This window comes from Megalopta genalis, unplaced genomic scaffold (assembly GCF_051020955.1).
Source record: "Megalopta genalis isolate 19385.01 unplaced genomic scaffold, iyMegGena1_principal scaffold0352, whole genome shotgun sequence".
Classification (NCBI taxonomy): domain Eukaryota; kingdom Metazoa; phylum Arthropoda; class Insecta; order Hymenoptera; family Halictidae; genus Megalopta; species Megalopta genalis.
Genome location: NW_027476421.1, coordinates 137,510 through 157,735, shown reverse-complemented (window position 1 = coordinate 157,735; position 20,226 = coordinate 137,510). Strand labels below are relative to the sequence as shown.

At 41.8% G+C, this 20,226-nt stretch overlaps 1 protein-coding gene across 1 annotated transcript; it reads left to right on the top strand.

The window, feature by feature from the left end:
• The first annotated feature begins 747 nt into the window (after nt 1–747).
• Nucleotides 748–20,003, top strand: LOC143263180 (uncharacterized). The gene is made up of 6 exons (XM_076528338.1): nt 748–1,042; nt 16,210–16,722; nt 16,899–17,661; nt 17,983–18,800; nt 19,143–19,881; nt 19,931–20,003. The coding sequence occupies exons 1-6, from the start codon at nt 748–750 to the stop codon at nt 20,001–20,003; spliced, it is 3,201 nt and encodes a 1,066-aa protein (XP_076384453.1).
• The last annotated feature ends 223 nt before the right edge of the window (nt 20,004–20,226 follow it).

The window sequence follows — 20,226 nt, the reverse complement described above, 5'->3', positions numbered from 1 at the left end:
ACCGCGCCGAATACGAACATTTGTTCAACAATTTTGGACCTTTATCGATTTCTTTAGAGGACCACCGAAAAATTTGGACGACGTGTACGGAGTGTATTTTCACAATGACAAACTGATGCTTGTAAACACCACGTTTGATGTTAAAAAAGCAACGACGATATCGTTATCAATAAAATGAGGTACAAGGGAACACCAGGTCTCTACGAATTGATATTCAAAAGAATACCCGACGAGAACCTGTACACCGAGACCGATAAGAATATTTACAGAAACATTCTCATCGCTACTCGCGCGCATCAACGAGGTAACCAGATAATGGGGAATACGGGTTACTGTAAATGTAAAAGCATTTTCAATGCTGTTGAAAATGGATAATTTGTAAATTTTACGGCCTTGTCCGTTTTCTTGGGTAAAACGGCCCTTGCTGCTCATCTGCAGGGCACGTGAGCGCGAAAGTCCGTTACACGGATTAGTTATTTATGACCAATAAAGATTTTTCGACCCATAGTTTGCGGGTCTTCCGCGTTTTTAGTTAGTCGTCGGTGAACAGCCTAAGAGTACACTCGTTGTCTCTAAGTTCTCACAAGCAAGCCTCTAGATTAGATCTTGTGTGTTCAATAAATAATCAACAGGTTATGGGCCCCAGCACGCTTCCACTGCGCCACTAGTGTATCTATTCGGACACATTCAAGTGCACAGTGGTGTGACGTGTGTTTAAAGTATAACGTGCGACACATCATCTTTATCATGGCCAATAAAGATTCAATTGATCTGATCAAGCTGGACGGAACGAACTACCCGATGTGGAAATTCGGTATTTCATTCCCGTTGGAGGCAAAAGATCTTTCTGGCTTTGTGAATGGCACAGAAGCAGAGCCTAACCGCACAGGAGTGGACGACTGGAAGAGATGGAAAAAATCTCAAGCACAGGCTGCAGTTATTCTCCTTGGATCTGTAGATAAGAGACTACATCCAAATTTTATTAACTGCGCTGATCTAAAACAGATTTGGACAAAACTCAAGGATTTGTATAGTGACTCAAGTGAAGACACTAAACAAAGTGCATGGCAAGAATACTATGCGTTCCGATTTATAGATGGAGAATCTATCGCTCTTCAAGTTCAGCGATTTGAAAGCATCTGTAAGAGATTAGTGGATGCAGAAGAAGAACTCTCCGATGCCGCTGTGGAATCTAAGCTGTTGAGTTGCCTAACTTCCAAGTTTTCTGCATTTAGAATGGCATGGGAATGTACTGCAAAAGCGGAGCGAAAGAAAGAAAATCTGATTGCCATGCTCATCCACGAGGATAAACGACTCTCTGAAGCCGAAGGAGAGAACGGGTCATCTCTTGTAGTTCGAGTGCAAGCGCTCGAATCGAAGAAGTATGCGGACGAGGAAGATGCAAAAAGGAACAGTAAATTCAGCAAAAGCGAAGCAAAGATGAGGATAGAAGACCTCAAGAAAAGAACAACACGTAATTGCTGCAAAGGAAAGGGTCATTGGGTGAGAGTGCCCGAAGAGAGGACAAAAGAAGCGAACTGAAGACGCAACAGAGTCGAAATTAATAGATTCCACTTACATCAGTGAAGTCACGGCGTATTCTTCGCAAACTACTAACAGTGATAGAGACATATGGATCGCGGATTCTGGTGCGAATATGCATATGTCGTATTGCAAAGACTTGTTTACCTCGCTTGTATCGTTGACCAATAATCATTTTGTGAAAATAGCAGATGACAAAGTGTTAGAAGCAGCAAGAAGAGGAACGATAGTGGTATTAGAGAAAGTGAACAATCGAAATCAAGAAAGAAGAGTTGAAAATGTTTTATATGTGCCAGAGTTGAAACGAAATCTTTTTTCAATTGATACGATAATTGATAAACAGTACTCATTCCATGCATATGCGAAGAGATCCGAAATTCGTGATAAGCATGGAAATCTCTTCTCAATTGGTATACGGTACGGCAAGCTATTTCGGATGTTATTTGAAGTGAAAATTCCTCCGGAACAGTGCAATAGTGCGATTTTGACTAATTCGCAAGTACAAAGACTAAAACTTGGGTACGAGAGGATGGGACATATGAATGTTCGAGCCTTGTATACAACAAGCAAAGTGTACAATGAACAGAGTTTTTTAATAAACAATGTCAACGATTCTTTGAATTTAACGCCGATACCTCAGAAAAAGCGAAAGAAACGAAAAATGGTACTGGGTCTCGAGGTTGGTACAGACATCGCCGAAGAACAGTCGGGAGCAACCCAAAACGAGACACCTGTTAGACAATCTAGAAGAATAGCGCAATTGAAGATCAAAGAAGAGGCTGATAAAAAGTAGAATCCAGGAAGAAACTTTAAAAGATAACAAAAAAAAGAGAAAAAAATATTCCACGGAGAATATGGTATGGAAGACGATGAAGAAGAACATCCAAAGTGATATGTGTGTGTTTTTTGGTGTTGTCGACGAAGTGCGAGTGTTTTTAGCATTGTACGTTGATGACGGTTTAGTAATAAGTAAGAGTCAATGTGCAATGTGATACATGTAAATGTTCCTGCGGAACCAGGTTTATGTCTGCGAAAGAATGTATCGAATGAGAAGTATGATAGTGTGCCATATAGAGAGTTGATTGGATCTTTAATGTTTGCTGCAAGAGTGTCTCGTCCCGATATAGAATATTCAGTTAATTATATGAGTCAATTTTTCGAATCTTACGGTAGAGAGCATTGGAATGCTGCTAAAATAAGAATAAGATATTTGATGGCTACGCAAAATTTCGGGATAATATATGGATGCAGTGGGAGTCAACGTGATTTAGTTGGTTATACCGATGCAGATTTTGCTGGTTGTATCGATACGAGAAAAACTGAGAGTAATAGAACATACATATTAAGTGGGAGTGTAAATGTAAAAGCATTTTCAATGCTGTTGAAAATAGGTAATTTGTAAGTTTTACGGCCTTGTCCGTTTTTTTAAGGTAAATCGGCCCTTGCTGCCCATCTGCAGGGCACGTGAGCGCGTAACGTGCGTTGACTCGAAAGTCCGTTACACGTCGGTGAGCAGCACTCGTTGTCTCTAAGCTCTCTCGAGCAAGCCTCTAGATTTGATCTTGTGTGTTCAATAAATAATCAACAGTTACAAGTACAAAAATATCATAGGACCGATGTTTTCGACGTTGCGCGGAAAGGGTATACAAATTCCAACGATGATGCGTGTAACCAACCATCCTATCGATTACGTGCATTGGGTCGATCCAAACGAGCTGGTGGATCGTTTGAGATTGCTGATGCCATCGAAAAATACCGGACACACCGGTCACGGCAACGAAATAATATCCATAATCGAAGAACTTCGCTAAGCCGGATTGATTATAAATTAAATAGTCGGATACTCGTTACTGCAATAATGAATTAAATGCCTGTTGATAAATTTAACAGGTGGTTCGATAGAACGAGCATTCGTTGGAATTGCTGCGAAACCAATCAAACGATATCCGTGGACGAAAATTGGGACGATAGATTTACAAATATTGTGTTGAGACTCGACCACGTTTGCCAACAAATATATCAGATTAAACAACAACAACAACAAGAGCTGCTCGAAATATCATCGAAAGAGCAGAAGATAATGATTGAACCGAGAAACGAGAAAAATGTTGCGGCAGCGGCAGCAGCAGCAGCAACCGAAGAAACTTAGGTAGCATAAAGTTAAACGAAGAATTCATTCATCTTTCGTTTTGAAGCGACCGCGAACCCGATAAAGCAAGAGAGAGAGAGAGGTGTCAGTGGTAATCATGAGCGACGAGAAAGTAAAGTTGGTGAACGAACTGCATGCTCCAAGGAGGCGTTTCTTCCCGCGCAGGCGAGTGATCGTGCGAGTACTCGTCGATCTTTGGCAAGCCGACATCATCGAGGTTCAACGATATGCTAGAAACAATAGGGGACATCAATACATTCTCACAATAATCGATACATTTAGCAAAAATGCTTGGGCAGTCCCTCTGAAAAGTAATAATGCCAACGACGTGTGCAAAGCTTTCGCGTCGGTGTTGAGAAAGTACGGTAGAATACCATACAATTTGCAAACCGATATGGGGAAAGAGTTTTACAATAAAGATTTTCAAGAATATCTGAGAAAACGCAACGTCAAACACTATTCCACGTACAGCACCATGAAAGCATCCATAGTCGAACGATTCAATCGTACGCTGGAGAACAACGTGTGGAAATTCTTCTCGTTGAGCGGAAAGTATCAATGGATCGACGAGCTTCCCGCATTGATCGAAAATTATAATAATCGAAAACATCGTACCATCCGTATGCGACCAGCGGAGGTGCATCGCAAAAATGCGAAGACTCTCTTGTCCATCGTCTACAGCAACGTTAAAATCGCTGGTCCTGCGAAATTCAATGTTGGCGACTACGTGCGTATAAGCAAGTTCAAAACAGCGTTCGACAAAGGAAAAATGCCGAACTGGTCGATAGAAGTATTTAGGATCATTGCGGTGAAGCGAACCAATCCCGTCACATAACTGTTGACCGACTCGAAGAACAAACCTATCGCCGGGGGATTTTACGAACACGAAATGCGCGCTACCAAGTATGCCGACGTGTATTTAGTGGAAAAAGTATTGCGTAGAAAAGGAAATGAAATATACGTAAAATGGTTGGGACCCCATTCGTCGCATAGTTCTTGGATAAAAAATCATCTGTACTTTAATCATATATAATGTATTTTTCTTTTTATTGAAGAAAATAAAAAAATTACACTTTTAAACTTTGTATTATTATTTTTTTTTATTCATCGTTGTCGCCGCCACCACCCTTGTTGTCGTCGTTACCACATCCGAAAGATGCGTACCTCGCTGAGCGCACAGTGGTCCAATCAAATCGTTGGCGTCTCCGCCCTCGTTGTCGTCGTCGTTGGTGGGGCAATAGAGACATTGTTCACTAAACATAAAGCGACTCGTAACTATTCCCTTCGCGTGTTGCAAGAAATAACGCGGATCGATATGTTCGACGTTGATCACGATGCTGGTCGATATGCGATTCTGAACCGCCGACTCGATGTTCTCCCAACGAAGAGTCGATGCTCTCGCGCCAACGCTTCTGTACAAACCTCTGCCAACGCGAGACGAAAACCAATGTCACAGCGCAGCGTTCAATGTTTGCATGCGACACACGATCGAGAGTAAGTTCGATTTTACACTTGTGGATTCTCGGTTTATTTCTCGATGTTCATGTACTCTCAACCGCAAACACTCGATGTACGATTTCGTCCATTCGCGATACTCGTCGACAGCTCCGATCAACGTCGACATACGAGTCAATAATTGTAACATATCTTTGCACACTTGCGTCATCTTACGAAAATTTACTTACGAAGCAAACTTTTCAATTTCAATTTAACGTCTTCGGTTAAATTACCAGTTTTAACAATCTTGACTAAACTCTGCATCAACCAACCGTTGCGACTCTCTCCCATCCCGATGGTATCTAGTAACGCGTAAACGTCGCACGAAAGAAAATATCTTGGATGTTGCGAGAGATTGCAAGGATGGCACGCTCGCGATGGATGTTGCAAACGAACAAACTTCCATAACGATTCGTGACTGAATAGCAAATTTAGAGAAAGAAAATTCAATAAAATGAGCAAACTGATACCATGGGAAGATAACGCGTTCGATAGTCATCCGGAATGCGATAAAAAACGTTGCATAATTAAATTTCAATATGACGAGAAACCGCTTTAGAAAATGTGTCCAGACTCGTTACAAATGCTGCCGAAGAGGGAGAGTGAGTTAGAGAGAGAGATACCATTGCGATGCGACGACACCTCTGTCTCTCTGTCACTCCAAAACATCTCCTACAATGTAAAAATGCAAGAGCGATAAAAAACGCTGCATAATTGAATTCATAAGATGAGAAGACCGGAAGGTAAGCGACTATCGATAACGCTTACGAAATGCGAAATCAAGAGACACCCCCCTCCCCTCATCACGGAGCTCGTCGCGGCTGAATTCCCCCTCTTGACCCGCGGTTGCCCCGGCTAGACCCCCCCCCTTGCTCAGCGTTTCGACTTACCCCTCGAGCAACATGGCTTAGAACGTTGCTACCTAACCTACTGATTAATAAACAAAATGGAGACCACAAAATACACGTCGTATTACGGGGTGTAGGGTGGAGGAAGAGGTCGAGACACTATCTGTCCACAGATACATAATTCTCGGCATCTCCGCCGCCCCACCATCGACATCCCGAAGTCGCTCCGCCGATGAGGTTTCGCCTCAGCCGTGTCCGTATTTTAAACCTAAATCGTGTATTTCGCATGAGTTTGAAGTTAAATCGTTTGTTGCGCGTGGTTTTGAAACTAAATAGCGTATTTCGCATGAATTTTAAGCTAAATCGTTTGTTTCTCTGGGATTTCAAGCTAAATCGTGTATTTCGCAGGAATTTGAGTCTAAGTTGTCAGTCAGTAGGTTAATAGCTCCAAATTCAGGCGAAATACACGATTTAGTTTTAAAACCATGAGAAACAAACGATTTAGTTTCAAATTCACGCGAAACAAACGATTTCGCTTGAAATTCGTGCGAAATACACGATTTTCAAATTCATGCGAAACAATCAACTTTCAAATTCATGCGAAACGATCGATTTGGCTTCAAATTCGTGCGGAATACACGATTCAGCCTCAACTCCATACGAAATACACTATTTAGCTTCAAATCCATGCGAAACAGATGATTTAGCTGCAAATCAATGCGATGAAGAAGGTTTAGCCACAAATGCATGCGAAACAAATGATTTAGCATCAGATACTTGCGATATAGGAGATATAGTTTCAAATGCAGGGGAAACAATCGAGTTAGCTTCAAATCCATGCGAAACACATGATTTAGCTGCAAATCAATAGGATGTAGAAGGGTTAGCTTCAAATCCATGCGAAACAAATTATTTAGCACCAGATACTTGCGATATAAGTGATATAGTTTCAAATGCAGGGGAAACAGTGGAGTTAGCTTCAAAATCCATGAGAAACACATGATTTAGCTGCAAATCAATGCGATGTAGAAGGTTTAGCTTCAAATCCATGCGAAATCAATGATTTAGCTTCAGATACTTGCGGTATAAGTGATATAGCTTCAAATGCAAACGAAACAAACGAGTTAGCTTCAAAGCCAAGCGAATCACATGATTTAGATGCAAATCAATGCGATGTAGTAGGTTTAGCTTCAAATCCATCCGAAACAAATGATTTAGCATCAGATACTTGCGATATAAGTGATATAGCTTCGATTGCAGGGGAAACAAACGACTTAGCTTCAAACGCTTGGGATATAAGTGATATAGCTTCAAATTGCAGACGAAACAAACGAGTTAGCTTCAAATCCATGCGAAACACATGATTTAGCAGCAAATCAATGCGATGTAGAAGGTTTAGCTTCAAATCCATGCGAAACCAATGATTTAACTTCAGCTACTTGCGATATAAGTGACAGTTTCAAATGCAGACGAAACAAACGAGTTAGCACCAAATACAAGCGAATCACATGATTTAGCATCAAATCAATGCGATTTAGAAGGTTTAGCTTAAAATCCATGCGACACACATGATTTAGCTTCAATCACTTGGGATATAAGTGAAATAGCTTCAAATGCAGACGAAACAGACGAGTTAGCTTCAAATCCATGCGAAACACATGATTGAACTGCAAATCAATGCGATGTAGAAGGTTTAGCTTCGAATCCATGCGAAACAACTGATGTAGCTTCAAACACTCGGGATATAAGTGATATAGCTTTACATGCAGACGAACCAAACGTGTTAGCTTCAAATCCATGCGACACAAATAATTCAGCATGAGATACTTGCGATATAAGTGATATAGCTTCAAATGAAAGGAAAACAAACGATTTAGCTTCAAGTCCATGCGAAACACAAGTTTTAGTTGCAAATCAATGCGATGTAGAAGGTTTAACTTCAAATCCATGCGAAACACATGATTCAGCTGCAAATCAATGGGATGTAGAAGCTTTAGCTTCAGATCCATGCGAAACAAATGATTTAGCACCAGATACTTGCGATATAAGTGATATAGTTTCAAATGCAGGGGAAACATTGGAGTTAGCTTCAAAATCCATGAGAAACACATGATTTAGCTGCAAATCAATGCGATGTAGAAGGTTTAGCTTCAAATCCATGCGAAATCAATGATTTAGCTTCAGATACTTGCGGTATAAGTGATATAGCTTCAAATGCAAACGAAACAAACGAGTTAGCTTCAAAGCCAAGCGAATCACATGATTTAGATGCAAATCAATGCGATGTAGTAGGTTTAGCTTCAAATCCATCCGAAACAAATGATTTAGCATCAGATACTTGCGATATAAGTGATATAGCTTCGATTGCAGGGGAAACAAACGACTTAGCTTCAAACGCTTGGGATATAAGTGATATAGCTTCAAATTGCAGACGAAACAAACGAGTTAGCTTCAAATCCAAGCGAAACACATGATTTAGCAGCAGATCAATGCGATGTAGAAGGTTTAGCTTCAAATCCATGCGAATGCAATGATTTATCTTCAGATACTTGCGGTATAAGTGACATAGTTTCAAATGTAGACGAAACAAACGAGTTAGCATAAAATCCATGCGAAACAAATGATTTAGCAGCAAATCAATGCGATGTAGAAGGTTTAGCTTCAAATCCATGCGAAACCAATGATTTAACTTCAGCTACTTGCGATATAAGTGACAGTTTCAAATGCAGACGAAACAAACGAGTTAGGTTAAAATACATGCGAAAGAAATCATTTAGCAGCAAATCAATGCGATGTAGAAGGTTTAGCTTCAAATCCATGCGAAACCAATGATTTAGCTTCAGATACTTGCGATATAAGTGACATAGTTCCAAATGCAGACGAAACAAACGAGTTAGCTTCAAATTCATGCGAAACACATGATTTAGCTACAAATCAATGCGATGTAGAAAGTTTAGCTTCAAATCCATGCGAAACCAATGATTTAGCTCCAGATACTTGCGATATAAGTGACATAGTTTGAAATGCATGCGATACGAACGAGTTAGCTTCATAACTATGCGATACACATGATTTAGCTGCAAGTCAATGCGATGTAGATGGTTTAGCTTCAAATCCATGCGAAACAAATGATTTAGCATCAGATTCTTGCGACATAAGTGATGTAGCTTCAAATGCAGGCGAAACAAGCGAGTTAGCTTCAAATCCATGCGAAACTTCTGGCTTAGCTACAAATACTCGAGATATATATTATTTAGCTACAACTTCATGCGAAGCAAACGAGTTAGCTTCAAATCCAAGCAAAACACATGATTATGTTTCAAATCAATGCTATGTAGAAGGTTTGGCTTCAAATCCATGCGAACCAAATGATTTCTCTTCAAATACATACGATACAAGTGATATAGCTTCAAATGCAGACGAAACAGACGAGTTAGATTCAAATCCATGCGAAACACCTGATTTAGCTGCAAATCAAAGAGATGTAGAAGATGTAGCCTCAATTCCATGCGAAACAAATGATTTAGAATCAGATTCTTGCGATATAAGTGATATAGTTTCAAATGCAGGGAAAACAATCGAGTTAGCTTCAAATCCATGCGAAACACATGATTTAGCTGCAAATCAATACGATGTAGGAGGTTTAGCTTCAAATCCATGAGAAACGAATGATTTACCTTCACATACTTGCTACATAAGTGATTAGCTTGAAATGCAGACTAAACAAACGAGTTAGCTTCAAATACAAGCGAAACACATGATTTAGCTTCAAATCAATGCGATGTAGAAGGTTAAGCTTAAAATTCAAGCGAAACTCATGATTTAGCTTCAAATCAATCCGATGTAGAAGGTTTAGATTCAAATCAATGCCAAACAAATGATTTAGCATCAATCACTTGGGCTATATGTGAAATAGCTTCAAATACAGTCGAAACAATCGAGTTAGCTTCAAATCCATGCAAAACACATGTTCGATCTTCAAATCAATGCTATGTAGAAGGTTTAGCTTCAAATTCATGCGACACATATGATTTATCATCAGATACTTGCGATATAAGTGATATAGCATGAAATGCAGGCGAAACGAACGAGTCAGCTTCAAATCCACGCGAAACACATGATTGAGCTTCAAATCAATGCTATGTAGAAGCTTTAGCTAAAAATCCATGCGAAACACATGATTTAGCTTGTAATGCATGCGAAGGACAAGATTTAGGTTCAAATTCATGCGAAACACATGGTTTAGGTTCAAATTCATACAAAACAAATGGTTTAACTTCTGATACTTGTGATATAAGTGATATAGCATGAAATGCAGGCGAAACGAACGAGTCAGCTTCAAATCCATGCGAAACGCATGATTTAGCTGCAAATCAATGCGATGTAGAAGGTTTAGCTTCAAATCCATGCGAAACAAATTATTTAGCTACAAATACTTGCGATATAAGTGATATAGCTTCAAATGCAGACGAAACAAACCAGTTAGCTTCATATCCATGCAAAACACATGATGAAGCTTCAAATCAATGCGATGTAGAAGTTTCAGCTTCAAATCCATCCGACACAAATGATTGAGCTTCAAACACTTGTGATATGTGTGATATAGCTTTAAATGCAGACGAAATGAACGAGTTAGCTTCAAATCCATGCGATACACATGATTTAGCTGCAAATCAATGCGATGTAGAAGGTTTAGCTTCAAATCCATGAGAAACAAGTGATTTAGCTTCAGGTACTTGCGATATAAGTGATATAGCTTCAAATGCAGACGAAACAAACGAGTTAGCTTCAAATACGAGCGAAACATATGATTTACCTTCAAATCAATGCGATGTAGAAGGTTTAGCTTGTAACCAATGCGATGTGGAAGGTTTAGCTTCAAATCCATGCGAAACAAATGATTTACCTTCAGATACTTGCGATATAAGTGATATAGCTCCAAATGCTGGCGAAACTAACTAGTTAGCTTCAAATCCATGCGAAACACGTGATTTAGGAGCAAATCAATGCGATGTAGACGGTTTAGCTTCAAATCCATGCGAAACAAATGATTTACCATCTGATACTTGCGATATAAGTGATATAGTTTCAAATGCAGGGGAAACAAACGAGTTAGCTTCAAATCCATGCGAAACACATGATTTAGCTGTAAATCAAAGCGATGTAGAAGGTGTAGCTTCAAATCCATGCAACACAAATGATTTAGCTTCAGATACTTGCAATATAAGTGATACAGTTTCAAATGCAGGCAAAACGAACGAGTTAGCTTCAAATCCATGCGAATCAAATGATTTAGCTTCAAACAGTTGGGATATAAGTGATATAGCTTCAAATGCGGACGAAACAAACGAGTCAGCTTCAAATCAATGTGAAAGTAGAGGGTTTAGCTTCAAATCCATGCGAAACAAATGATTTAGCATACGATACTTGCGACATAAGGGATATAGTTTCAAATTCAGGGGATACAAACGAGTTAGCTTCAAATCCCAGCAAAACACATGATTTAGCTTCAAATCAATGCGATGTAGAAGGATTAGCTTCAAATCCATGCGAAACAAATGATTGAGCTTCAAACACTTGGGATATAAGTGATATAGCTTCAAATGCAGACGAAACAAACGAGATAGCTTACAAATCCAAGCGAAACACATGATTTAGCTTCAAATCAGTGCGATGTAGAAGGTTTAGCTTCAAATCCATGCGAAACAGATGAATTAGATTCAAATCAATGCGATGTAGCAGGTTTAGCTTCAAATCCATGCGAGAAAAATGATCTAGCATCAGATACTTGCGATATAAGTGATATAGCTTCAAGTGCTGACGAAACAAAGGTGTTAGTTGCAAATCCATGCGAAACGAATGATTAAGCTGCAAATCGATGCGAAATAGAAGGCTTAGCTTCAAATCCATGCGAAGTACATGATATAGCAGCAAATCAGTGCGATGTAGAAGGTTTAGCTTCAGATCCATGCGAAACCAATGATTTAGTTTCAGATATTTGCGAAATAAGTGATATAGCTTCAAATGCAAGGGAAACAAACGAGTTAGCATCAAATCCATGCGAAACACACGATTTAGTTTCAAATCAATGTTATGTGGAAGGTTTAGCTTCAAATCCATGCAACACAAATGATTTAGCGTCAGCTACCTGCGATATATGTGATATAGCTTCAAATGCTGACGAGACAAACGAGCTAGCTTCAACTCCATACGAAACACATGATTGAGATTCAAATCAATGTTATGTGGAAGGTTTAGCTTCAAATGCATGCAACACAAATGATTTAGCTTCAGATACTTGCAATATAAGTGATACAGGTTCAAATGGAGGCGAAACGAACGAGTTAGCTTCAAATCCATGCGAAACGCATGACTTAGCAGCAAATCAATGCGATGTAGAAGGTTTAGCTTTAAATCCATTCGAAACAAATGGTTTAGCTACAAATACTTGTGATATACGTTATTTAGATTCAACTGCATGCGTAACAAACGAATTAGCTTCAAATCCAAGCGAAACACATGATTTAGCAGCAGATCAATGCGATGTAGTAGGCTTAGCTTCAAATCCATGCTAAACAAATGATTTAGGAGCAGATACTTGCGATATAAGTGATATAGTTTCAAATGCAGGGAGAACAATCGAGTTAGCTTCAAATCCATGCGAAACACATGATTTAGCTCCAAATAAATGCGATGTTGAAGGGTTAGCTTCCAATCCATGCGAAACAAATGATCTAGCTTCAAACACTTGGGATATAAGTGATATAGCTTCAAATGCAGACGAAGCAATCGAGTTACTTTCAAAATCCATGCGATACACATAATTTAGCAGCAAACCAATGCGATGTAGAAGGTTCAGCTTCAAATCCATGCGAAACCAATGATTTAGCTTCAGATACTTGCGATATAAGTGACATAGCTTTATATGCTGACGAAACAAACGAATTAGCTTCAAATCCATGCGAAACACATGATTTAGCTGCAAATCAATGCGATGTAGAAGGTGTAGCTTCAAATCCATGCGAAACCAATGATTTAGCTTCAGATACTTGTGATATAAGTGACATAGCTTTATATGCAGACGAAACAAACGAATTAGCTTCAAATCCAAGCGAAACACATGATTTAGCTTCAAATCAGTGCGATGTAGAAGGTTTAGCTTCAAATCCATGCGAAACAGATGAATTAGATTCAAATCAATGCGATGTAGCAGGTTTAGCTTCAAATCCATGCGAGAAAAATGATCTAGCATCAGATACTTGCGATATAAGTGATATAGCTTCAAGTGCTGACGAAACAAAGGTGTTAGTTGCAAATCCATGCGAAACGAATGATTAAGCTGCAAATCGATGCGAAATAGAAGGCTTAGCTTCAAATCCATGCGAAGTACATGATATAGCAGCAAATCAGTGCGATGTAGAAGGTTTAGCTTCAGATCCATGCGAAACCAATGATTTAGTTTCAGATATTTGCGAAATAAGTGATATAGCTTCAAATGCAAGGGAAACAAACGAGTTAGCATCAAATCCATGCGAAACACACGATTTAGTTTCAAATCAATGTTATGTGGAAGGTTTAGCTTCAAATCCATGCAACACAAATGATTTAGCGTCAGCTACCTGCGATATATGTGATATAGCTTCAAATGCTGACGAGACAAACGAGCTAGCTTCAACTCCATACGAAACACATGATTGAGATTCAAATCAATGTTATGTGGAAGGTTTAGTTTCAAATGCATGCAACACAAATGATTTAGCTTCAGATACTTGCAATATAAGTGATACAGGTTCAAATGGAGGCGAAACGAACGAGTTAGCTTCAAATCCATGCGAAACGCATGACTTAGCAGCAAATCAATGCGATGTAGAAGGTTTAGCTTTAAATCCATTCGAAACAAATGGTTTAGCTACAAATACTTGTGATATACGTTATTTAGATTCAACTGCATGCGTAACAAACGAATTAGCTTCAAATCCAAGCGAAACACATGATTTAGCAGCAGATCAATGCGATGTAGTAGGCTTAGCTTCAAATCCATGCTAAACAAATGATTTAGGAGCAGATACTTGCGATATAAGTGATATAGTTTCAAATGCAGGGAAAACAATCGAGTTAGCTTCAAATCCATGCGAAACACATGATTTAGCTCCAAATAAATGCGATGTTGAAGGGTTAGCTTCCAATCCATGCGAAACAAATGATCTAGCTTCAAACACTTGGGATATAAGTGATATAGCTTCAAATGCAGACGAAGCAATCGAGTTACTTTCAAAATCCATGCGATACACATGATTTAGCAGCAAACCAATGCGATGTAGAAGGTTCAGCTTCAAATCCATGCGAAACCAATGATTTAGCTTCAGATACTTGCGATATAAGTGACATAGCTTTATATGCTGACGAAACAAACGAATTAGCTTCAAATCCATGCGAAACACATGATTTAGCTGCAAATCAATGCGATGTAGAAGGTGTAGCTTCAAATCCATGCGAAACCAATGATTTAGCTTCAGATACTTGTGATATAAGTGACATAGCTTTATATGCAGACGAAACAAACGAATTAGCTTCAAATCCATGCGAAACGCATGACTTAGCAGCAAATCAATGCGATGTAGAAGGTTTAGCTTTAAATCCATTCGAAACAAATGGTTTAGCTACAAATACTTGTGATATACGTTATTTAGATTCAACTGCATGCGTAACAAACGAATTAGCTTCAAATCCATGCGAAACAAATGATTTAGAATCAGATTCTTGCGATATAAGTGATATAGTTTCAAATGCAGGGAAAACAATCGAGTTAGCTTCAAATCCATGCGAAACACATGATTTAGCTGCAAATCAATGCGATGTAGAAGGTTTAGCTTCAAATCCATGCGAACCAAATGATTTTTATTCAAATACATACGATACAACTGATATAGCGTCAAATGCAGGCGAAACAAACGAGTTAGCTTCAAAGCCATGCGAAACAAATGATTTAGCTTCAGATACTTGCGATATAAGTGATATAGCTTCAAATGAAAGGGAAACAAACGATTTAGCTTCGAGTCCATGCGAAACACAAGTTTTAGTTGCAAATCAATGCGATGTAGGAGCTTTAACTTCAAATCCATGCGAAACACAAGATTTAGCTGCAAATCAATGCGATGTAGAAGGTGTAGCTTCAAATCCATGCGAAACAAATGATTTAGCATCAGATACTTGCGATATAAGTGATATAGTTTCAAATGCAGGGGAAACAATCGAGTTAGTTTCAAATCCATGCGAAACACATGATTTAGCTGCACATGAATGCGATGTAGAAAGGTTAGCTGCAAATCCATGCGAAACAAATGATTTAGGTTCAGATACTGCGATATAAGTGATGTAGCTTCAAATGCAGACGAAACAAACGAGTTAGCTTCAAAATCCATGCGATACACATGATTTAGCTTCAAATCAATGCGAAGTAGAAGGTTTAGCTTCAAATCCATGCGAAACAAATGATTTAGCTTCAAACACTTGGGATATAAGTTGTAGCGGCACACGGCCGGCGACCGTAATAACCATAAAACTGTCCGCTTGCAGATGTCAAGGGGTCGACGGAGAGAAAACGTCCTTGACGTTTGCAAGAACCGGAAATTCCTTTGTTTCTTTATTTTTTATCACTGCCAGATGTACTGCATGCCTGGTCGCGGAGAAAGCCGCCGGCCGCGTACCGCTGCCTGGCCGAACGGCCAGCGCACCCCTACAGCGAGGGTTCATCGATGGCTGTCTCCCCCGCTAAACTAAGCGGGGGCAAAAGAAGACAGCGAGTCCCCCAAAACAGGCGTGGCCTTTTTGGGGGACGTAATATAAATAAGAGACCCGAGTCGGTCCAGAAGACAGTTGATATTTTTCAGTCCAGTCTTTCAGAGCCCTCAATTGGTGACCCCGACGTGATCGCACGAATAACGGTGTATAAGGTACTTTGATAAACAGATACAGTAAAGTTAGTAATGGCTACCCCTAACGAGGGTGCGTCGTACCCGCGAGGCGCGTCCGCGGAAGCATCTGTGTCGCGAGTGGCCGTTCGGATGCCCGAATTCTGTGCGTCGGACCCAGAAATGTGGTTTGGGATGGTCGAACGCAGCTTCGAGGCATCGGGTATTACGACCGAAGCCACAAAATTCGGGTATGTGTTAGGAGCATTGAATCCTGTGTACGCCGCGGAAGTCCGCGACATTATAATGAACCCGCCAAATACTGGACAGTACCAGAGGTTAAAAACGGAACTCATTCGAAGGCTCAGTTCGTCGCAAGAGCAAAAAACGCGACGTTTGCTGGAATCGGAGGAAATTGGAGACAGGAAGCCGTCTCAATTTCTGCGACACTTGCGCGGACTGGCTGGCAACAACGTGTCAGATAGTGTTTTGCGTACGCTGTGGATGGGTAGGTTGCCTAATAGTATGCAGGTAATCTTAGCGACCCAGAAGGACGCGGAGATGGATAAGGTGGCTGACCTGGCAGATGCGATAGCCGAGACGATGGGCCCCCGAACTCAGGTAGCGGAGGCGTCGGCATCTACTGCAGCAGCCGCGGCACCGAGCAACGCGCCTCAAGACCTTGAGGCACTCATAAATTTAAAAATGGCGCAAATCAGCCTGTCGTTCCAGCAGGAGATTGCGGCGATCCGACACGAGTTGATTGGGAATGAACGTTCTTCGCGTTTCGATCGCCGGTATCGCCCCCGATCGCCTGCCCGTCGGGAGCCCCGTCAACGCTCCGTGTCGCAAAGACGCACGGAACAGAGGCAGGGTAAATGTTTTTACCATTGGCGTTGGGGAGCGAGTGCGAATCGATGTATTCCACCGTGCAATTGGAACTCGATGCAGGGAAACGAACCGGGCAGTCGTTGATGACGGCAGATGACTTGAGCCCGATGCCGCGCCGTCTATTTGTGACCGACAAGACGACTAGAACGCAATTCCTGGTCGATACAGGAGCCGACCTTTGCGTGTACCCACGATCCATGATTCGTGGCCCCGGGAAGAAATCGGATTATGTGTTGTTCGCGGCAAATGGGTCCGAAATTACAACGTTTGGTACAACCACGTTGACGTTGGACTTTGGGTTACGTCGCGAGTTTACGTGGAGATTTGTGGTAGCCAGTGTATCTAAGCCAATTATCGGCGTAGACTTTTTGTACCATTATGGTTTACTGGTAGACATTCGGAATCGCCGGTTGATAGACAATATAACTTCGTTGTCAGTGCCCGGGCAACCGGTAGGTAGAAGTGCTAGCGACATTCCCAGCGTGAAAACGGTTTCGGGGGATTCCATATACTTGGAGCTGTTGCAGAAATTTCCCGAAATCACGAGACCAGAGGGAATCCCGACTGTTAGAAAAAAGCATACAACGGTACATTATATCCGGACATCGCCAGGGCAACCGGTTAGTTGCAGACCAAGGAGGTTGGCACCGGATCGACTCAGGGCAGCGAAGAAGGAGTTCGACGAAATGGTGAAGCTGGGGATTGCGAGGCCGTCCGAAAGCAGCTGGTCATCTCCTTTACATGTGGTGCCAAAGAAGGAATCAGGCGAGTGGAGACCGTGCGGAGATTACCGGGCACTCAACGACCGCACAGTTCCGGATAGGTACCCGGTAAAGCATATTGAAGACTTTGCGCAAAACTTATTCGAAAAAAAGGTGTTTTCAACGATAGACTTAGTGCGTGCGTACAATCAGATTCCGGTTGCGCCCGAAGATGTGTTTAAGACGGCGGTTACGACGCCATTCGGGCTGTTCGAATTTCCGGGGATGCCGTTCGGGTTACGCAACGCGGCACAGACTTTTCAAAGATTTATCGATGAGGTGCTTCGAGGACTAGATTTCGTGTACGCGTATATAGACGATATCATCGTAGCGTCGGAATCCGAAGCGCAACACCTCGAACATTTGAACATTTTATTTAATAGGCTGAAGTCGTACGGTATAGTAGTTAACCCGGGCAAGTGCACGTTCGGAAAACCCGAGGTAGAATTTTTAGGTTATTCGGTATCACATAAGGGCACAAAACCTCTAGAATGTAAGGTGCGCGCGATCGTAGAATACCCCCAACCGGTTACAGCCAAACAGCTGAGGCAGTTTTTAGGTATGATGAACTTTTACAGACGATTCATACCTAGGGCTGCACAGGTGCAGGCAGCAATGAATAACTTGCTGTCAGGTAACGCGAAGGGTCGCACACCGATTCATTGGAATGCAGAGGCGGTAGTAGCGTTTGAGGAGTCAAAAAGAGCCTTGGCACAGGCCACCTTGCTGGCGCACCCGCAGATTGGCGCCCCCCTTGCGCTTACCTGCGATGCCTCAGACTTCGCGGTTGGCGCGGTTTTACAACAGGACACCGGGAACGGTTGGGAACCGATAGGTTTTTTTTCAAAAAAACTCAGCGCGGCGGAGACGAATTACGGGGCCTACGATCGCGAGCTATTAGCTATATATTTAGCAATTAAGCAATTTCGGTATATGGTGGAAGGACGTGCGTTTGTTATATTCACCGATCACAAACCGATAACGTTTGCGTTTCGCCAAAAACCGGAGAAGTGCTCGCCGAGGCAATTCCGGTACCTAGATTTTATAAGTCAATTTTCTACCGACATCCGTCACGTTGCCGGAAAAGACAATATTATTGCCGACGCGTTATCCAGGATCGAAGAAGTGGAAGAACTTCTCGATTACGAAGAATTGGCGAAGGCACAAGACACCGATAGCGAACTCTCGGCCTACGTGCGAGGCGAGTGTGCGAGTGCTCTAGTGCTACGAAAAATGCGAATTCCTGGGTCAAACAGTTTTGTATGGTGTGATGTGTCGACGAGCATTGCGAGGCCATTTGTCACCGGAACATTCCGCCGCGCGGCGTTCGATACGGTGCACAGACTTGCACATCCCGGAATTAAGGCGACGGCGAAATTAATGACGGAACGATATGTATGGCCGTCAATAAAAACGGACAGTAAGCGTTGGGCGCGAGCGTGCGTCGCTTGCCAGCGTTCAAAAGTGTCCAGGCATGTACATTCGCCGCTCGGAAAGTTTGCGCCGTCGGAAAGGTTCGAACATGTGCATATTGACATTGTAGTGTTGCCCATGTCGGAAGGTCATAGGTATTGTTTGACCTGCGTGGACCGGTATACCCGGTGGCCGGAGGCGTTCCCGATGATAAATCAGGAAGCACAAACGGTGGCACGAGCGTTCTACGAGGGATGGATTGCTCGATTTGGAACCCCTCTTAGAGTAACAACCGACCAAGGAAGACAATTTGAATCGTCCTTGTTCAAGCATTTGAACGAGTTAACAGGGACAACACATTTAAGGACAACAGCATACCACCCAGCGGCGAACGGCATGGTGGAGCGTTTCCATCGACAGTTGAAGGCTGCCATTCGTTGCCACCAAGACGTTCAATGGACGAGGGTCCTTCCTACCATATTGCTGGGTTTACGCGCAGCCTGGAAGGAGGACACCAAATCAACGGCAGCAGAACTTGTGTATGGGGAGACGTTGCGTCTACCTGGTGAGTTCCTAGCACCGCGTCAAATAGAAGGCGAGTATGACGTTTCCAATTTTGCCGAGGAACTACGTCAGCATTTCCGGGGGATCACCCCAGCCGCAGGTAGTCACCACAATGCGCAGCGGATTTTTGTATATAAAGACTTAGCAGTGTGTGAAAAAGTGTTTATCCGGAATGATAAAGTACGAACTTTATTGGAGCCACCGTACGATGGACCATTCGAGGTCATATCCCGGGGCCCAAAAAACTTTGTGATAAATATTAAGAATAAACCTGTTAATGTTAGTATTGATAGATTAAAGCCGGCGTACGTTGTTAATGATGCCGTTGATAATGAAGCGACTCAAACAATGCAGGTACCGCGGTCAGAACCGACAGTGTCTGCTCCGGAACAAGAGGTGCGAACTACACGTTCAGGAAGACGAGTGAGGTTTCCGGATAGATTGCAGATTGCAAAAATAAGATACTATTATGAATGAGTGAGAGAGTGGGATGTAGCGAGTATCGCATATACCGTCGTATGGCATGTCGCAGGGCAAGTTTTTGTTTTTGTTTTTGTTGTAGAAATAAGAATTGTATCGCGATTGGTCAATCACTGGCAAGGGGGTGATGTAGCGGCACACGGCCGGCGACCGTAATAACCATAAAACTG